Consider the following 19796-nt stretch of genomic DNA (forward strand, 5'->3'; position numbering starts at 1 on the left):
TAAGATCAACAGTGAGTCCTCTACATTTAGCATTTTCATGCTATACTTGACGACTGCTGGTGGTAGAGACAAATCGTGGCTACCATCAGTACATGGAGATAATGAAAGAAGAAACAACGCCAATTCCTGACGCTACTGAGAAAGAAATTTATCTGTTTTTGGCTATTATCATCCAAAATGACCATGACGTATGAGAATCGCTGAGAGACTATTGGTCGACACTTCACCACTTCCACATCTCATCCTTTACCAAACCAATGAGACGTGACCGGTTTTTGCATATACTTCGTTTTCTACATTTCACTGACACCACAATGAGGCATGACAGGAATGACAAAAACTGCGACAGACTATGGAAATTGAGAACTATATTTGACTCACTGAAGTTAATGAGTATAGGAAAATATCTGTGCCGTTTACATTTCGGCACGTCAGTTTCTTTTTTCCATTTCTTTCCTTTTCTTCTATCCTTATGCCTTTCTCTGTTTGTTCTAGTTCTTTTTACTCTTCATAGATGGCTTACCTTCTCTCATCTTTCTATTTTTTCGTTTTCTCTGGGTCTGTTCCTATAACCTGAGAATGAGTTAAAACCTGGGGAGCAGTTATTATTTTTTAATAACGGTTGCTAATTGGTTAAGATCGAGGGAGCAGTAAATATTTTATAATAGCGCCTTCTGATTGGTTAAGATAGAGACGCCAAGTTTCATTTCGATTGTAGCGTCAGTCTGGTGGAAGGACTCATTCAGGTCGGATGTGTGCCGGCAGTTGAGGATGTGTGTGTTGTGATGGGCACGAGCTCCTATGTAGGCCTGGGATCGAACTGGGTTCGTTAAGTCTACTAGAAGCAGCATCGTCCACGGTGTTGAGGGAACCTGCGAGGGTATCGCAGAAGATATTCGAGTGGAATTTAGCGGCGAGTTTTGGGACGTACTTATTATCTTGCACTGCATTCATTTTCCTGACTGACTAGCGTGCAGTCAACTCTGGATAAATACTGGTCGGTATTTTTATGTCTGATGATCGTTTTTCTAGCTGTGATATAACTAAAAGCCTATCACAAGCTACAAGCTGTTCAGTGAGTTGGTTTTGGTTTATGTGTTACTCAGTTATTGCAGTAGAACGAATTTGAACAGTATGAAATTCACAATGAAGGCACCCATTGTTGTGTGACGTAGGAGGGGTGGCCAAATTGTATGTAACGGCTATGTGTGTGCTGAGTGATGGCTGTGTCATGGTTGTACGACAAGATGGATGCCAGCGTGGGGAAGTACCTACCTATGTAAGGTAATTAGCTGGAGTTGGGTTACATTACTCTGTGAAGAAGATATTTTCTGTGCTACGAATCTATTTTGAGTTTGTTTATTGAAATAAATAGTTGTGTTTAACATAGTGAGTGTATGTTATCACTTGACTACCTCGACACGTAGATTACCATCCTGATCATAACGATTCATGGCAGGGTTATTTTATTACTTAATTGTCTTGTATTCCAACCAGCAAGATTAGATAGCTAGGCCGACATCACCTCAATATCACTCAAGTTAGTTTGTTACAAGAGTGTGTACAGGACAATATTCTCCATAATTACTTCTGCAATGTGTATGTTGAACTTCAGTTCTGTGTTAAATTGTTTACGAGATAAACTGACAGCAGTAGAGTACTACGTCATACGTCTGGTGAACCAGACTCATGGCAGTGTGTGACTACATCATGTGTCCGGTAAAGCGGAAGCATGCGCGATAAAGATTAAGAAATTAGTACAGACCAGCTTCAAGCAAAATATAATATTACTATGATAAACAGAAGTACATATGATATTTCCGTGCAGGAATTCTGCATTACCAAATGATGAAAAATGGGTAGAATGCAGAAAAATTCTCTCCGGCACCGGGACTCGAACCCGGGATTTCAGCTCCAGGTGCTGACGCTTTACCCATTAAGCCACACCGTATTCTAGTTCTGATGCCAGATTGAATCCTCTCAGATAGTGGATAAAGCATCAGCACGTAGAGCTGAAAACCCGGGTTCAAATCCCGGCACCATAGAGAATTTTTCTCCGTTCCATTACTCTTTCATCATATGATGACGCAGAATATCTGCATGGAAATATAATATGTACTTAGGTACATTAAAATAATATATATGATATTAAATCACTTCGTGATTTAAGACGGCGCTTATTCCATCGAATCCCGGCCAACTAGTCACTCATAACGAGTGCACCTCAGCACATGTGTGGACTTCAGTCCTACGTTCATAGACATCTATAACGTAGTGCAGAAGGCGGCCACTGGAGGAAACCCAAGAGTTGGAACTTAAACTGAGACGATTCTGTCCAGTGCCGGGGTGGGTATCCGGTGTGGCTTAGTGGATAAAGCATCAGCACATAGAGCTGATAACCCAGGTTCAAATCCCGGAGCCAGAGAGAATTTTTCTCTGTTTCATTACTCTTTCATCCTCTCAGATTAAGTTCTACCTCTCTGTTCCCCTTTCGTGGCCTACTCTCATGTACTGTGTCACAGAATATGTGAGAATGGCATAATGACCAACACTATGTACAAAGGTGCATTCATTACGCGTGACTAAGTGTCCGGGTTCGACGGAACATGATGCTGTCTTGAATCAAGAAGTGATTACTTACGCTTATCATATTACTATAATGTACTGAAGTACATATGATATTTCCATGCAGGAATTCTGCATTATATAGGATGATAAGCATAACGAGTGCACCTCTGTACATAGTGTTGGACATTGTGCCACTGTCACATATTCTGTGACACACTACATAAGGGTAAGCCACCTAAGGGAACAGAGAGGTAGAACTTAAAAGTGAGAGGGATTCAATCCAGCATAGGAACTGGAATCTGATGTAGCTTAGTGGATAAAGCATCAGCACGTAGATGTGAAAACCCGGGTTTGAGTACCGGTGCCGGAGAGAATTTTTCTATGTTCTACCCATTCTTCACCAAAAGATAGTTTTAAATGATTCGCGATGCTACAACAGGGAAGAACTACCTGAACTGAAAAACGGAGCTGCTAAAGAATGTCTTGTTTATTATTAGCAGAGTACATTGTAAGAAAACCTTACAAATTTCTGATTGCGTTAATTGTGCTGTTACACTGACGAATGGTAACACTTCTATTTTGCCAGCTGCTTTGTGGACAAAAATAAAGGATTATGGAACCATAAGAGACACTGCCCATTTAACACATCCTTCAAATCGTGTTTATCATGTATTGCTACAAGCAGAGACACTTGTTATCACCAAACTATGTTCAGCTGGAGATACGTAGGGCAATATATTTTATAAGAGTTTAGAAGTATTAGGACATTAATATACCGACATCAGGCAGCATAGGAAGTTATGAACATACACTGGAATTGTAGGCTCGCTTTTAATTATCTGTGCCGATTTTTTTTCTTTGTATGAAAGAAGTTCGAAGAGAAATGATAAACTGCAAAGTCTGCTAAATCGTCTAGGAAATTTTCGAAGGTTTCAAATTCCTGACAGCATATCAGGTGAATACATTACTTAAATCACGTACATTTTGAATTTATAATTATCATAGTGTATTATAGATACAATTATAAATAACTAGGGTTATATTTGTTTCGAAACTCATATTTCACTGTATGCTTCTCTCTGTTCATTGTGTATTTGCATAACAACTAGCGATACAAACGCCACACTGTGTCGGGCCATACAAACTGAGTTAGTGATCTCGCTTTTTATCTCTACTCACTCTGCTGTAACTCAAAGCTCTGATCAAGGTAAGAAACAAATCAGTGCCATGTTTTAAGGAGCAACATCTCCATGCTGACGAAACTAGTAGCAAGCCATTACAAATATTTTTCCAGAATTGAATTTGTCAGGCGCAATAGCCGATGAATCTTCATCAGAGTCATCAGAGTAGAAATTTTATCATGAAACTTTAACCACTGTAGTCCACCCAGCATTCTGATGAGTTTGAACAACTACAACAGGTGGCGAAATCTGGTTCCACGGATCAGCTATAGTGGCAGGGGAGAACATCATGATAACTATAAGATACACCTGTACTGGTTGGACGATAGTGCACCATCACTAAGGTATGCGAACTTGAGGGCAGCAGTAAGCTGATCGGCCTTTTGCCTGTGTGGGCTGTCGCGCCCAGAGTCATTCTAGGATTTTTAAAAGCCATAATAACTAGAAGTTATTTCTACACATTTTATTTAATAAATATTTAACGTTTTCGACTCGACTCAGAAATTATGCCAATGTATACATAAATATATCCATTTAAATAAACATATGTGTAATCTAATGCAATGTGAAACACTGTTAAAATTGAACAAAGTGCAAACAACTGTTGTGAAACAATACAAACGTGAAATTTATGACAGAGCATGGAAATTCGTATGGTTCCAGTGTAGTTGCTTGTACGAAGATTGAACACAACTGCAATAATGAACACTGTATGAGAAATCTGTATAATTGTCATATGGATGAGCATATCACATGGTAGGCAAACATTGACGATTAATATTTTAGGAGAAAAATTCGCTCTGGCACTGGGGATTGAACCTGGGTCCTTGGTTCTACATACCAAGCACTCTGACCACTGAGCTACGCCAAATTCAATCCACAGCACCGGATCGAATCTTCCTCCTTCAGTGTTTCCCTTTGTGGCCTGACTCCAAGTTAGGCATATATGTTGACGTATATTGCTAGTGTCACCTGCCATTATACTAGGAGCGCAAATATTAATTGCCAACATTACAGAGATTATTCTGTAGGACAAATTAATATATCCATAATATTCTCATAGCTAGCAGTGCATCGTAACTGCGGAATCCCGGCCAAATAAGTCACTCAACTGAGTGCGCTCCTAGTATAATGGCAGTTGACACTAGACATATATGTCAACATATATGCTTAACTTGGAGTCAGGCCACAAAGGGAAACAGTGAAGGAGGAAGATTCGATCCGGTGCTATTGATTGAATTCGGCGTAGCTCAGTGGTCAGAGCGCTTGGTACGTAGAACCACTGACCCGGGTTCGATCCCCGGCGCCGGAGCGAATTTTTCTCCTCAAATATTAATTGTCAACATTACAGAGATTATTCTGTAGGACAAATTAATATATCCATAATATAAACATTGACGAGTCAAATGCACAAGTTTAAAAGTTACGAAATACAATGGTACAAAGTAATGAAGTGTTGTGTTCGTTAGAATATAGTGTAGAAGTTTCGGAAACTATGTCGTAAAATGTTTCATTTTTAGGCCTATCAAAAGTATGTTAGTACAAAATTGTTCACAATATTGTCCTACCTATATTATTGTTCCAGTTACTTTGTATAAAACTTATTGCACTATTAAAGTGTATTTGGGAATTAATTAATTTACTGTTTATATGCCTAAGTATAATGGATCAACCATAACCATATACACGCCCTTTCTCCACTTTTAAATGACTGATGGGTATCAAAATATGCCACTGTAATATGCATCAACAATGTAAGTGCCGTATCTTGGTGCTTAACCAATTGATGCATAACTATAATGTGATTGTTTCTATTTCGACTAAGTGTAATATTGGAATATCGTCTATAATAGTACATATAACTCACTTTTATGCACATAGTATGAGCCACTACATGAGTTACTTAGTGGGGTTTAAAAAGGGCGCGTCAGCTACTATGGCTATTTGCGCCCTTATCTAAAATCTTTCACTAAACACAAACACAATACAATAACCAGAATGCTTAAAAGAACTAAAAAGCGTTGTCACGGTTAAAAAGAGGTAAACAAATGCAGTTTCAACAAGGTGAAGTATAACAACCATAAAAGTGAGAAGTTCTCAGACCCTAAGTAGTATTTAAAAAGAAACAACAAAACAATAAGACAAATGCCACCAGAGATAAATTATCTGGCACATTTATAAAATGCCCGGATGTAAAAGGTTCAAATGTCAAATTTCTTAAAATCGTATACTAAAATATGTAACCTCTGGATGTAAAGAGTCTGGAGGATAGGTAAAATGGGGCATTAAAAACTACATCACCCTGTTAAGTCCTGTATTCGATAAAAATCTCAGAACTGCACTTGTACAATTAAAATCACTTCCAAGAGCGTCACATAGAGTCAGCCAAATTCCATACTGCCGACGGGCACGGTCGTATTTTCGACACTGTAATAAAAAATGTTCCACGGTCAGTGGAACATGGCATAGATCACACTCCGGCTGAGGCTCGCTACGTAGGATCAGTACATGAAACACTATTATATGTGCGGTTACCAAGTCCGCAAGAATGAATACATGCCTCCAGGATTTAAAAGTTTCAAAATCTTCTAACGCGTTTTTCTCGAAACAGAATGTCACATAGCTAGTTGATGCATATCGCCGTCCATTTTTTTAATTAGAGATTCTGACCTTAACAAATCAGTACATATACTCTTTAATAAATTTCCTCTTCTGTAATAAAAATATTCCAACTAATTCAGCCACACACAGTATAAATCCCCACATGAAGAATGATTTTCTTACGCCATCATCAAATTTATCATGCTATCAAAGAGGGTACGTTACATGGCGATAAAAATGTTCAATAGTCTTCCTGAAGACATTAAGAATCACAACCAAAAGTCTGCATTATTTAAAGTAAAACAAATATATTAATTAATATTTCACACTTTCTATTATAGGATGCTTTTTCCGCCACACAATAAGCTATATTGTTATAAACGACGCAATTAGAAAATAAACTGTAAATAACATACTCTCAATATATCCATAGGCTACCTCAGATAAAGTTTTCTCCTCTTCTATTGCCAAAGGGTCGATCTCACGTTCCATCTTGATCACGTCCATCAAGACTGAAAAAGAAAAAAAGAATGAACTTAAATTGACATGGAATGTGTCAGCCATTTGGATATACAAGGGTCGCTCCGAAAGTAATTCCTATTTATTTTCATGGATACTACAACACATACAAAGAGCATAATAACACAGTTAAATAGGGCAAAATTTCAGCTATATACAGATATTTTCCCACACAGTCACCACCATTCTTTATGCATTTTTGTCAACAATGAAGAAGAGCCTGTATACTGTGCCCATAAAAATCTGAACCAGCAGAGGCAAGCCACTTTTTACAGCTGCGATGACAGCATCCTTGTCCACGTAGTGCACCTCCATAGACCCAAAGGGATGGAAGTCTACAGACGCTAAATCTAGACTATATGGTGGATGTGGTAGGACACTCCAGTCAAATTTTGCAACGTGCTTGGTTGTCGTGCTTGTTGTGGGACCTAGCAAGCGAATGGTTGTGTTCGTCTCTGGCCAGACTTGGGAAATTCGGGATTTTAGTTCAGCCAGCATCTTCTTGTAGCATTCTGAATCGACAGCTTCTCCCGGCTTCACAACATCCAAAAGAATCACACTCCGCCTATCCCAAAATAGTTATTTTCGCCAATACTGAAACATACTACCCACCGCCAATGTATGGTCTTTGAGGAATTCAATAACACACCTCTTTGTGTAGTGTGTAGGTTCAAACTTTATTACAACGCCACAAACATTCGGCTCAGACTTCATAGGTCAACACAAAAAAAGACGCATTAGTTTCGGAACGACCCTAGTACCACAGTCTAGCATATACAGTCACGAAGCTTGAGTTTATGAGGGTACTAGGAACAATAGACTGTGCAGGTACTATTTCGCATTGTCTGTAATGAGGCGATAGTACCGATCCTAGTGTTGGCAACTATCTATGGATGCATATTTACTATGTATTGAGCTTCGTAACTGTATATACTAGGCTGTGCTAGTACTTATTGTACTAGTAGGTGGAATAATAATTCCATATCTTCCTAGTAAACACTCATAAATGAGCACGGGTGAGCATATTGATTCTAGGGCTGTTGCAGTATTTACAAAGCCGAAAAATTGAAGACTGAAGTTGTCAGAAAAAATATTAACCACAGACATATTATGTTATGCAAGAATCCGTGTGTCTGTGAGCTATGTAATAAAAAATGTGAACGTTACCACGTGGAAAATTGCACCAAACATCAAAGTCAATGAATGAATGCGCAAAAGATCAAAACACTTAAGTAAATGGTCAGTATGTAACTTAATGCTCTCTCGAGTGCAACTTTCTGTTATTATTATAAAAGCAATTAAACGATAATGCAAAACAATAGCGAGCATAGCATACAAGTTCCAAATGTAAATAAGTAGTCCTGTTGTCCAAGTTGCATATGAGTCATTCCACATCAAATCGAACATAATTATACAAATCTTGACATTTATATTTCTGATTGCGTATATATATATATATATATATATTTTCAAACTCTATGTGTCTAATAAACCAACAAGTCTATTTTTATTTCCTCCTAAGTCCACATGTTTTTAAAATATTGCATGTTAAAATTCGTTAAAAATGTCGAACAATGCAACATTTAAAGCGTCACATTTCTGAGGATATTGATGTTAAAAATTTTTTGAAAAATGAATTTAAAAGCTTCAAGTACTGTCTTTTGTTAAATATTTACTAACTAATTTTAATATAATTATTACAAATATTTTTTTATGATTCAATTTTTAAAAGTTAGATATCAATGTGAAATAGCCGTAATAAAAATTACTTACAAAACAATGTGTAGCGGTCAGTGCAGCAGCAGTGGGTGGGAAGTGTTGAAGCGCGCTGGAAGGTTTATCGGCTCTGGATGATCGAGTGAACATTGCAACATTACACCCCGTACAGATCAAGTCACTCTAGGAAACACTGCTAATTTACTTATTATGATATCTTCAAATATTTGTACATTATACTTTCTAAACGTTTCTTTTCATTCACACTACACTTCAAATTTTCATTTGTCTACCTTCTTTCTCGAAAGAAAATTGTTTTACTAAATCCTCAGTTTTTGACAACGGAATGAAAGAATGTAATCTTAATGTACCAGTAATTGGTTTTAGATTGTGGTATCTGGCTTGCAAATTTTTAGTGAGGTTTTTGTACTTATTCAATGGACAAAATATGTTGTTGTTGTTTTCTAATGCCAGCCGTTTGACAATAAAGTCATTTGACCTCTTGCACTCCAATATTTTTCAAAGATATTATAATGACCAGCCACAGAAGCACAGATTTTGGGGTGTTCCGAATCCATTTCTTGGTTGGAGTTGCACAATGGGCAGTTAGGGGACTGATATATTCCAATTCTATGCAGGTGTCTGGCCAAACAATCATGGCCTGTTGCCAATCTAAATGCAGCTACAGACGATTGTCGTGGTAAATCGGGAATTAACTGTGGATTATGATGCATAGAGTTCCATTTTTTCCCTTGGGATTGAGTTATCAAATTTTGTTTGTTGAAGTCTAAGTATGTAGATTTAATAAATCTCTTCACGGAGTAATACGTAGATTTAGTAACAGGTCTGTAAGTAGCAGTGCTGCCCTTCTTTGCTAAAGCATCCACATTCTCGTTTCCCAGGATTCCACAATGGGATGGTATCCATTGGAATACAATTCTTTTATTGAGTGATATTAATTGAGAGAGCATTTTAGTTATGTCTGCTGTTTGAGATGAAGGTGTGTGTTTAGAGACGATTGATAGAATAGCTGCTTTGGAGTCTGACAATATAACTGCATTCCTAAATTTATTGATGTGGCATAGAAGATTCCTGAGACATTCACTTATTGCAATGATTTCACCATCAAAACTTGTTCCATATCCAAGAGATCTATAAAGGGAGAAGAGACAGCACGTAACACCTGCACCGGCACCTTGTTCTCTGGAGATCAAGGATCCGTCGGTGTATAAATGAAGCCAGTTTTGTGGAGGGTACCTAATATTAATTATTGTCTCTAAAGACAATTGTTTCAGTATTTCAGTGTTTACTTCTGATTTCAGTATTTCTTCTGCTAAATTTAGAAATAAAATATAAATGATACGTTAGAAATGTTTTTTGTGACCAATCAAACAGTTTTTTTTTTTTTGGTGTTGTTACAGGATCTTGTATAGGCTGGCTCTCATGGCAAGTCTCTCCTCCAGTGCCATCACATCGACCTTTACCATGCGACGTTGCAAAGAAGTGTCATTCAGTGCTAATTTCATAATCGTCTTCATGTATGCAATTATTTTTAAAATTATTTTTGTTTTTGTATTGTGAACTTGATCCATCAGAAAAGTAGTTGATTTTTTTCATATCGTTGAATTCTTACTTTAAGAAATTGATTGCTTGAGACTGAAAAAAGTGAAAGAAATCGGTGTCATCGGTGTCATGTTTCATGCTTTCTGACAAGACAATACTTCTGTGACGAATTTCTGTATATTCTTTGAAATATACTACGAAAGGATGTATTGTGGCTTGGCATTTGTTCCAATGCACACCTTGTACTGAATCTTGTATTACAAATGAATAATTTTCAGAAAAGTTTGCAATAACTATGCAATTTTCAGGTTGTACATTTTCTTTGTATTCTATCAAAAATAAAATATGGCTGACTTATGAAGGGATGACAATGCATCTTCCATATGAAAAACTTTACTTGCTAGGGAGCCTTCTACTTTTGAAACTTTTCATGGGAGTATCGTTTTGTTGTAGTTTCTATTGACATCAAACTCTTGTTTAATTCCTCAATATTACTGATTTCCAGTGCTGTATCCATAGAACTGCTAGAAGAAGAACTGGGATAATCACTTTCTCTGTCTGCACTTACATTTGATTCATGTTTATTAATATCACAAGAACTACCAGCTTCACGTATAATTTCACCTGACCTATCCAGAAGTTCGTAGATATTTTACAGAATGAATCACATATTCTCACATTCAAAGACTCCTTTAAATTGAGCTTTATCAATAAATCGCGACTTACGCGTCTTAGTGTACTTTTCTTTTTAAAAGCGTGATTAGGAAGGTCAAATGGATTTAAACACTTGTTATATATTACGCGATCTTTACCGTCACTCATGATGTATAGAAGTCACGTCACTCCATGAAATTCAAACCCTGACTGATTATTTTCCTCTCCTATATTTTGTCTCATGCCATCTGTTTACTGTCTTACCCAGCCTTGCTATCGTTAAACACTTGGATATATTACAGTATAAACATACAGCATTATGAAGGGCTCAACCTCTGAGCTGAACTGACAATAATAGAATAAGTTTTTATAAGATATTTACTGTTCCTTAAGGTATTAATCATTTGATGAATGGATGCATTTGTTTTGAAGTATTGCGACATCAGTTATTATATGCAATGGGGGATTTCGTAAAACTTTTCGCAGGCAGCCTTCTAGCCTACGGCCGCATGCAGTTCATTAGCAGGGAATCGCAAGCGCGTGCATGCCTCCGGAAAATAAATTGTGGTGAATCTTTCTTATGTCCCAGCCACTAATAAATAAATAAAAAAATACATTGAAAATGCCTTGGATTTAATGTATTGAGTAGTAGAAATTGATGTGATCACTGGGAGAGCTGTAAGCCCACCCAAACCGCCCTAAATACTTACCTTACTTACATACGAAAATCGTCGTGCGTGAACGAATACCGATATTTCTTTATGTAACAGAGGGTTTCAGAGTTGCCAACATAGTAATAATATACACACCTAATCAAACCTAACCTAACCTTTTTCATAATACTACAAACCTAATCTAACCTGTCGCATAATAAACACGTAATTAAACCTAACCTAATCTGTCACATAATACTACACACCTGTATTAACATCCCTCACAATTAATATTATTCCGTTTTCATGTATTGCCGGCTCTGCCAATCGTGTCGGTTTCCATTTAGTGGAAGTGGATCGTACTAATACTACTAATTCGAAGAAGTAATGGCGAATTTCATTACAATTACATTTTACATGTTTCGTGATATACTAAATGTGTTAATGTATATAAAGACTTGTTCCCTGTTGTATTATCTGTAAATTACTGCATTTAGAAATGTGGGATCTGCACACATACATTTGTAACAATTTTGGTCAATCTAGAGCATCCACCGCCACTGAATGAATATTGCACACTTTTGTCAGGACCAATGTGGCGCTATAAACCAATTTTCAACACTTTTATCACACCCACAACACATTTAAAATCTTATTATTAAAAAATTATTACATTATATAGAAGCTTACTACTACATTAACACATTTAGTACATCACGAAATATGTAAAATGTAATTATAATGAAAGTCGCCATTGTTTCTTCGAATTAGTAGTATTAGTACAACCCACCTCCACTAGATGGAAACCGACACAATTGGTAGAGCCGGCAATACATGAAAACGAAATGATACTAATTGTGAGGAATGTTAACACAGGTGTGTATTTATGTGACAAGTTAGGTTAGGTTTGATTTTTCAGATTTTTAACTTGGCTATTTAATATAGTAATTTTGCTTCGAAAAAGAAATGATTAAAAAATTATGTCAAATTTTAAACTTATTTGTGACAGGCCTAAATTAAAACTGTTGCATTCAGTCTTTCAAATGCGTCAAACAGTAAATCTCAATTATATGAAGACAGAGTTTGAAGTCAGTTTATGTAACAGTGCGCGTATAAATTGCGTAATTTCAAATAGTAATAACTACACAAATAATTAATAATTGTGAAAATAAAACAATACGGGTCTCCTTATTTGATGCCTGTAATTTATGAGAAAAAATTCGACCATTTACGAGAATGACGTGTTTTGTTGCTGTGCGATTTGACGTGGAATGACTCATATACGAGAGCCGAGAATGAAATAAATTTCTCTACTATAAGCAGAAGCACACCACAAAGGAGAGATGGATTGAAATGTATGTGGAAAATACGTGGATGCTGTTTACTCGAAGAATTCCATGTTGTTTGCGCCAATCTCCGTTTGTGAAGAATAGATCATGTAACTTACGCTTATATAGAATACAAGAACCACCGAATACAATGTAACAATATACTTACCTGTATGGGGAACATATGGATTGATATACCTGTTTTAGCCGTCAGCCTGCAGCATTAGGCACGTCCAGTAATCCACAGATATTAGGTTCGTTCCAACAACAGTCAGGAACCGTCCGTAACCATCGTGAGCATGCGCAGTACAGAAAAAGCGTTCCAACACAATCCGAACCAGTCCTGAACCGGAAACATGTAGTGCAGTCGGGCGTTCCAACAAGCTTTTGACACGGGTTCGGAACGGTCAGAAATAGTCCGCGGATTGAGGCATGTACGGAAGAGTACGCGAGACGCGCATGCGCATAAGCTCACCAACGTCTCCTGGATACTGAAGAAAGACATGATCGACTGTTCACATCATTGAGGTTAAAGATGAAAAGTGACACTACAGACGAATAATAAAACTAGAGATTTAATTTAAATTATCGCCAAAAAGAAAGGGAATGGAAATTATTTGGGTATTGAAACAGTTAATTACAATTTCAACATGCAGCTTTGATTAAAAGTATAATAAATAACGTATATACATTAATAATTTAAAAAAGAACTATTTTTAGATGAGAGTCCCCCAATACACGACATTGAATTAGCGGAATTCTTGCCTTCCATATTTTTTGTCATCTTTTTATAGAAAATGATCGAAATTCTATTTTCTGCAATTAGAATTAGCTGCGAAACGATAATAATTAAGCATCCCGTTCTTAGCAAAGATGATCACAGTTATAGCATCTCTGGATTTAGTACATAACGATCCGCAAAAGCGTTCCAACAGTGTTCAGTCCAGTTTCAATCCCATAGCAGATGCTCAACTAGCGCATGCGCATAAGATGGTACAGGAACCGTACATGAACTGATCCATGAACCGCTTGTTGGAACGAACCTATATAGCAGTAGTGATGGGCCGCTCATGAGCGAGTCGTTTCGAATGAACGACTCCCGCTCTGGAGCGGCTCTCCGCTCCCTCCTTACAAAAGAGCGAGTCGTTCATTGCATTTCGCTCCCTACTCTTGGGAGAGCAAGGCAACTTCACCTCGCTCTCTTGCTTATGGCTCACTCTCAACGCTCCGCTCCCTCCACAACAGCACAGCGCTCCACAGCTCCTTTACAGCTGTATACAACCCTGATCACAACGATACGCAGCACGTCTGTCAGTGTGGTCATGCGCAATGATGTTTAAATTACACTTCAATGCAGACACGTTTAAACGTTGCCTATTGTCATGTTTCTGTTCTCCTTATTGCTAAATAGATCATGTTTGTACATTAGCCGTTTTTATATACACTTTCATAATTGCTATTTATACTACTTTACTAACAGTAACGTCGCCAGGATCACAGCAAGGGAGGTGCGGATGGGGTGCGAGATTTAAAAATGGGGTGCGAGCTGTAAAAATGTGGTACATAAAGAATTCAAAATGTTCTTTCATGCACTTGCGCGCATACTATACATCTGTTTATTATTATTATTATTATTATTATTATTATTATTATTATTATTATTATTATTATTATTATTATTCAATCCATTACGATACACTATGGGACGCAGTTTTTTCACATCCAAGAAATTGTTTGTTTGTTTTTGTTTTTCAAAATAATTTATGCCTAGTATTTTGTTAATAAGTTGCCCTTTGGAGTGCGGAAAGGGGTGCTCCGATTTTTATGGGGTGCATGCGCACCCTTTCGCACCCCCCTAGCGACGTCCCTGTTTACCAACACTTTCAGAACTGTTTTTAATTGATCTGTTTATACTACATACCGATACTTCACGATTGTTACTGGTTCGTAAAATAGCGTAAGTAATGTAAATGGGCTCTCTCCCTCTGGGATAACATGGAAACTTACCTTACTGTATGTGTACAAGAAGCTTTTCTCCGCATTCACAGACCGATGCAAACCGATTCGAATGTCTATTGCAATGGCATCTATTGAGAAGCATGTGTACTATGTCATACAGTTAACAACCCGCTCTGCAGTTATCGTAGAAGAGTCGGAGCGTGGGGTGAGTGATCACTAGGAGCGAGCTGGTTGAGAAAGAGGGAGGGCACTGTACCGCTCCGCTCTTTTGAACGACTCTCAATGAACGACTCCTCAAAAGGAGCGGGAGTCAAAGAGCTAGCTCGCATCAATGAACGACTCCGACCCATCTCTATATAGCAAAATAGACAGACACGTGAAATTTGGCCTTCTAATAATTACAATTTATATAACTGCAAATTCAGGATCAAGGAAGCCGAAACAGAATTACTTTAGAACTTTGAAGCCGAGACAGCAGTAGAGATGAGCTTAAAAGAAATTTCAAGTATCTGTGACAACTGTGACTGTGATTTTTATCTTGATTTTGTCACACCGATATCTTTTTTATAATATTTATAGGTAAAAACGAGTTATAATAGTATAGAGAGGCTGTATACCTGAGAGGATAAAAAAGAAGGAGGGGGCGATCCAAAGGGAAATGCTTGCAAGCGATGGGACGGATATGAAGTCAAACTACACTTTTTAAGCCCCATAATCCTCCACGAAGCATTATATTGTTATATTTATGTATAATGAATGGAATTCATATAATAGTATGTAGGCCTAACCATTATAGCTTACGTTCTTTACAGATTTCCGCAAGATTTAAGTCGTAAAATTGAGTGGCTAAAATTTATAAATAAACCAAATTGGCAGCCAATGGCAAGAAGCGTTATTTGTTCGAAACATTTCGTGGAAGAATGTTTTGACAGGTCCTCCTGCTCTAATGTTAGACTGAAATCAAATGCAGTTCCAACATTGCATGTGGAAAGACTTAAATATGTAAGCATATCATCCACCTATATATATTTAGAATTTAACAATAATGAAGTACAGTGCATTTGAATTATAGTCTATAAGATTTCATATATAAATTAGTCTATTTTTTTCTCTTCTCTTTCAGGTTTGGCATCATAATCCAGAGACTTTAAAAGAAGTTCCTTATATAATTTCAACATCATCAGAACTACCATCAAACTCTGACACACCAAGAAAAACTGCTCTTAGAAGAACAATTCAAAATCTATTGAACGTTTAAAGACTAAAAACATCCGAATTTTACAACGTAAGAACCGGCGTTTAAAGAAGAAAGTCACAAATTTAAAAGATATGATTAATGGATTGAAAAGGAAAAATTTTCTTCAGGGAGAAATCAGTGCGGTAATATTGAATAATTTTGGCAATAATCAGGACCTCATTGAAAGGTTATTTCACAAACATTCAAGCAAACCAGTACCGAAAAAGTATCCCGAAAGTATAAGGAAATTTCCCCAAGGGCCTACAGATATGTACGCAGTGTGTTAGAAGATTGTTTACCTCACGAGAAAACTTTAGGTAAATGGTACAGCAATATAAATGCCAAATCTGGGTTTACAACAGAGAGCATAGAAATACTGAAATTAAAAGTACAGAATTCTAAGAAGCCAGTACTATGTTCTTTAGTCATGGATGAAATGGCTATAAAAAGACACGTCGAATGGGATGGGAGTAATTACCATGGTCTAGTTAATTTTGGAATCTCCTTTGATGATCGAGGTATAGAAGAAGCATCTTAGGCTCTATTGTTTATGATTGTATCAGTGAATGAATCTGGAAAAATCCTAGTAGGTTATTTTTTCATTAATTCAATTTCAAGTTCACAAAAAGCAGAACTAGTGAAGCAATGTTTGAATATTCGTTCAGACTGTGGTGTCAAAGTAATTAACCTCACTTTTGATGATGCTCCTACAAACATTTCTATGTCTCAGATCTTGGGTGGATGTTTAAACTTTCATAATATAGAAACATAAATTATTTTAAATAATGCATCCATATACAGTACATCATCCCTGATCCGTCTCACATGATAAAATTGATTAGAAATTCCTTTGTTGAACTAAAGATATTTTATAATGGAAGAAACGAGAAAATCTCAAGAAACTCAATGAGCTTCTGGAGGAGGGAGGATTACATTTAAGTAACAAGTTAAAAAGGCAGCATATTAATTTCTTCAAACAAAAAATGAGGACAAAACTAGCTATACAATTACTGAGTCAATCAGTAGCAGATGCACTGTCTTTCTGCAGAGAAGTTTTAAAGCTGCAAGAATTTGAAGACTCTTGTGTCACAATTGAATGCATCATCCTAATGAATAATCCATTTGACATTTTAAATACCAGAAAACTTAGAGAAAGAGAATTCCAGCAAGCACTCTGCAACAACAACATTGAAACAATACAAGAATTCTATGACAGAATATTCACTTACATCACAACATTAAAACTGGCAAATGGCACTCTTCTTGTGCAATCCTCTCGAAAAACTGGGTTTATCGGAATCCTAGCTGGTTTAAAATCAGCTATTTCAATATTTGAAAAATATGTTAATGAATCCAACCCAGCATTGAAATTTATACCAATCTATAAATTATGACAGGACCACATTGAATTATTTTTTGGTACTATAAGGTTCTTGGGGGACACAATGACAACCCCACTTGTAGACAATTCAATGCAACTTATAAGAAGATTTTAATCCATATTGAGTTCGAGACCTTGGAATAGGAAACTGCATACTTTTAGATCATATCCCAATTTAACATTGTTCTGCCAATAGAAAACCTGCTGAGGAGATGCTAAACGATTCCAATGCAATATACAATGAAATTGACCTACCTGTTTTTAATGAGGCATTACAAGATCATTACTATGCTTACCACACAAATATGTCAGAATACACAGAACATGTTACCATTTACATTGCTTGTTTTGTGGTAACTAAATTGATTTCGAAGATCAAGTGTGAAAACTGTTCACATGCAATAACGAGTTTGAAGGATAATTTATTGCATACCTTCATTAATTTCAAAGATAAAGGAGCATTAACTTATCCTTCTGATCCAGTTATTGCAACCTGCAAAGGCACTGAAAAATTAATTAATAGGTATTTTGTAATGAACCTAACTTTAGAGAAACATATTAAAGCAGAAAATAGTGTTGCAAATATTACAATTCTTCGACATTTTTTTTTATAATATAAATAATGAACATCACAACCTTTCTTGCAATGACAATCATGAGTTACTGTTAATAAGAGCTGTGGCAGAACAGTACATACATGTTCGTTTAGATCATGTTTGCAGAAACTTTAACGAAAGAGAAAGAATTAGAACCTATTTCAAGAAAATAATATTGGTCAAAGGTGATTGAGTATGTCAGCATTAGCACTGTGCTTGGTTAAGTATGTAGCGTACTCTTTATACTAGCCTATAGTCGGTGCTTTTTTTCTAGCGGAACTAGAGAAATGTGTTAATAATTAATTTTTCTTTGAACTCCACCTAGATCTTGAAAGTATTAAAGTTGGGCGAAAAGGAGGTTAAAAACAACACTGGATTATAATCACCTCTCAGTCTGTTATAATCCTACACAGAATTCCAGCACTTTTTTCTCAAGAAGAAAAGCACTGGCTATAGCCTATCTAACAAATGCACACTTTTCTCATTTTTCTGTAAATTTAGACATGATAAAATATAGCTATATAACTTAGTACTGTGTTATGCCGTATAATGGTTCATCTATGTACAAGGTAGGCCTACTACATAACCTATATAAAAATGTGGCCTACACTTTTTTGCACATTTATTAATAAAACAATTGATGATTAAGGTTGAGGTAATTTAGCATTATGAAAGGACTGTATATATTTTTTGTACTGTAGGCCTATATAAAAATGTAAAATATTTTATAGCCTATATTTGAAAATATAATGTAATTTACCAGTATTAGGCCATGTAGCAACTACATAATGATAAAAATAATAATATACTCTTTGAAAACACTGCAGCCTATAATGATATTTTATTGTCTAACAACCTTACGTAACTATATTTGTCATGGTTGACCTTCACCCTGTACTGTAAAAAATGTACCTTTCTGTATAGTAACTTACGGTATTTTAGAAAGCCAGGTATTAACAAAAATTAGACTCAACAGCACAATATGTCCATCTAACATATGAAGCATCAAAAATTACATTTTGTCTTACGTAAATGGCTTAGAATGAATCTGAAGATAACAGGAGTAAATTAGTAGATTATTATATCAATGTACATTTCACTGTAGCTTTATTAAACTTATTATGATTGTTACATGGACTGAACACTTCATTTCTACTTTCTTTTATTATTGTTCACTATATTCACCAACAGAAAAGAATATTAGCTTTTATAAAAATGAATAAACTCCAGAACATGGATTGCACCGTTTTCCTCTACCTCCACCACACCTACCTTGCAACCAACGAACTAGATACTATAGAGAGGCAGAATACCTCTGAAAGTTGAAGACAATTGAACATTGGTCCGCCATGTTTTGGTTCGTCAAAACAAAGGGGCATGGCTCGGATGTTGTAGGAAATGACTGTGATGAAGTTAGTATTATTGTCAATTGAGTTACATATTAAGCCTATGTTAATAAGTAAAAAGTAAAATACACACAAAACTTCACGTTTTATAACAGCTGTAGGCCTATGTTTTATTAATTTCACTAAATATAGCCCAGATATTAAACGACAAGCTACACTCAATGCAAAGCACCTAAAGACGGATGTTTGAAAACTGCAATTATTAAAACTACAATTAACCTCTCAGCATGCACCATGATAATTGAAAAATGACACTAATAGAAAGTTACCAGTACTCATGATCATAACTCACCACATTTTATTGAAACGATAAGATACTTACGATTAAAACTGTTATCAGAAACAATAGGAGCCACAGCTAGCTACACTTCTTTTTGCGTGATGGCCACATCGTGCAGTCTATTATAATTTGAAACAAATATTGATCTCACACG

The 19796-nt window shown here is 36.3% G+C and overlaps 1 protein-coding gene and 1 long non-coding RNA gene across 3 annotated transcripts in view; one reads left to right on the forward strand and one right to left on the reverse strand.

Moving 5' to 3' along the window:
• Positions 1 to 13827, reverse strand: part of LOC138693300 (uncharacterized) — a 42286-nt gene extending 28459 nt beyond the window's left edge. Inside the window, exons 1-2 of one of the 2 annotated variants that reach the window (XM_069817167.1) lie at positions 12982 to 13827; positions 6789 to 6862 (exon numbers count right to left, since the gene is read on the reverse strand). In XM_069817167.1, coding sequence (XP_069673268.1) covers positions 6789 to 6857 — 69 coding nt within the window. In that variant the 5' untranslated portion in view covers positions 6858 to 6862; positions 12982 to 13827. Of the gene's footprint in view, positions 1 to 6788; positions 6886 to 12981 lie in introns of both variants that reach the window. The other variant, XM_069817168.1, reaches the window with a different exon arrangement.
• A 1362-nt stretch (positions 13828 to 15189) lies between these two features.
• Positions 15190 to 18867, forward strand: LOC138693301 (uncharacterized). The gene is made up of 3 exons (XR_011330275.1): positions 15190 to 15321; positions 15555 to 15744; positions 15866 to 18867. It is a non-coding gene; the product is annotated as an uncharacterized lncRNA (long non-coding RNA).
• The last annotated feature ends 929 nt before the right edge of the window (positions 18868 to 19796 follow it).

This window comes from Periplaneta americana, chromosome 17 (genome assembly GCF_040183065.1).
Source record: "Periplaneta americana isolate PAMFEO1 chromosome 17, P.americana_PAMFEO1_priV1, whole genome shotgun sequence".
NCBI lineage: Eukaryota > Metazoa > Arthropoda > Insecta > Blattodea > Blattidae > Periplaneta > Periplaneta americana.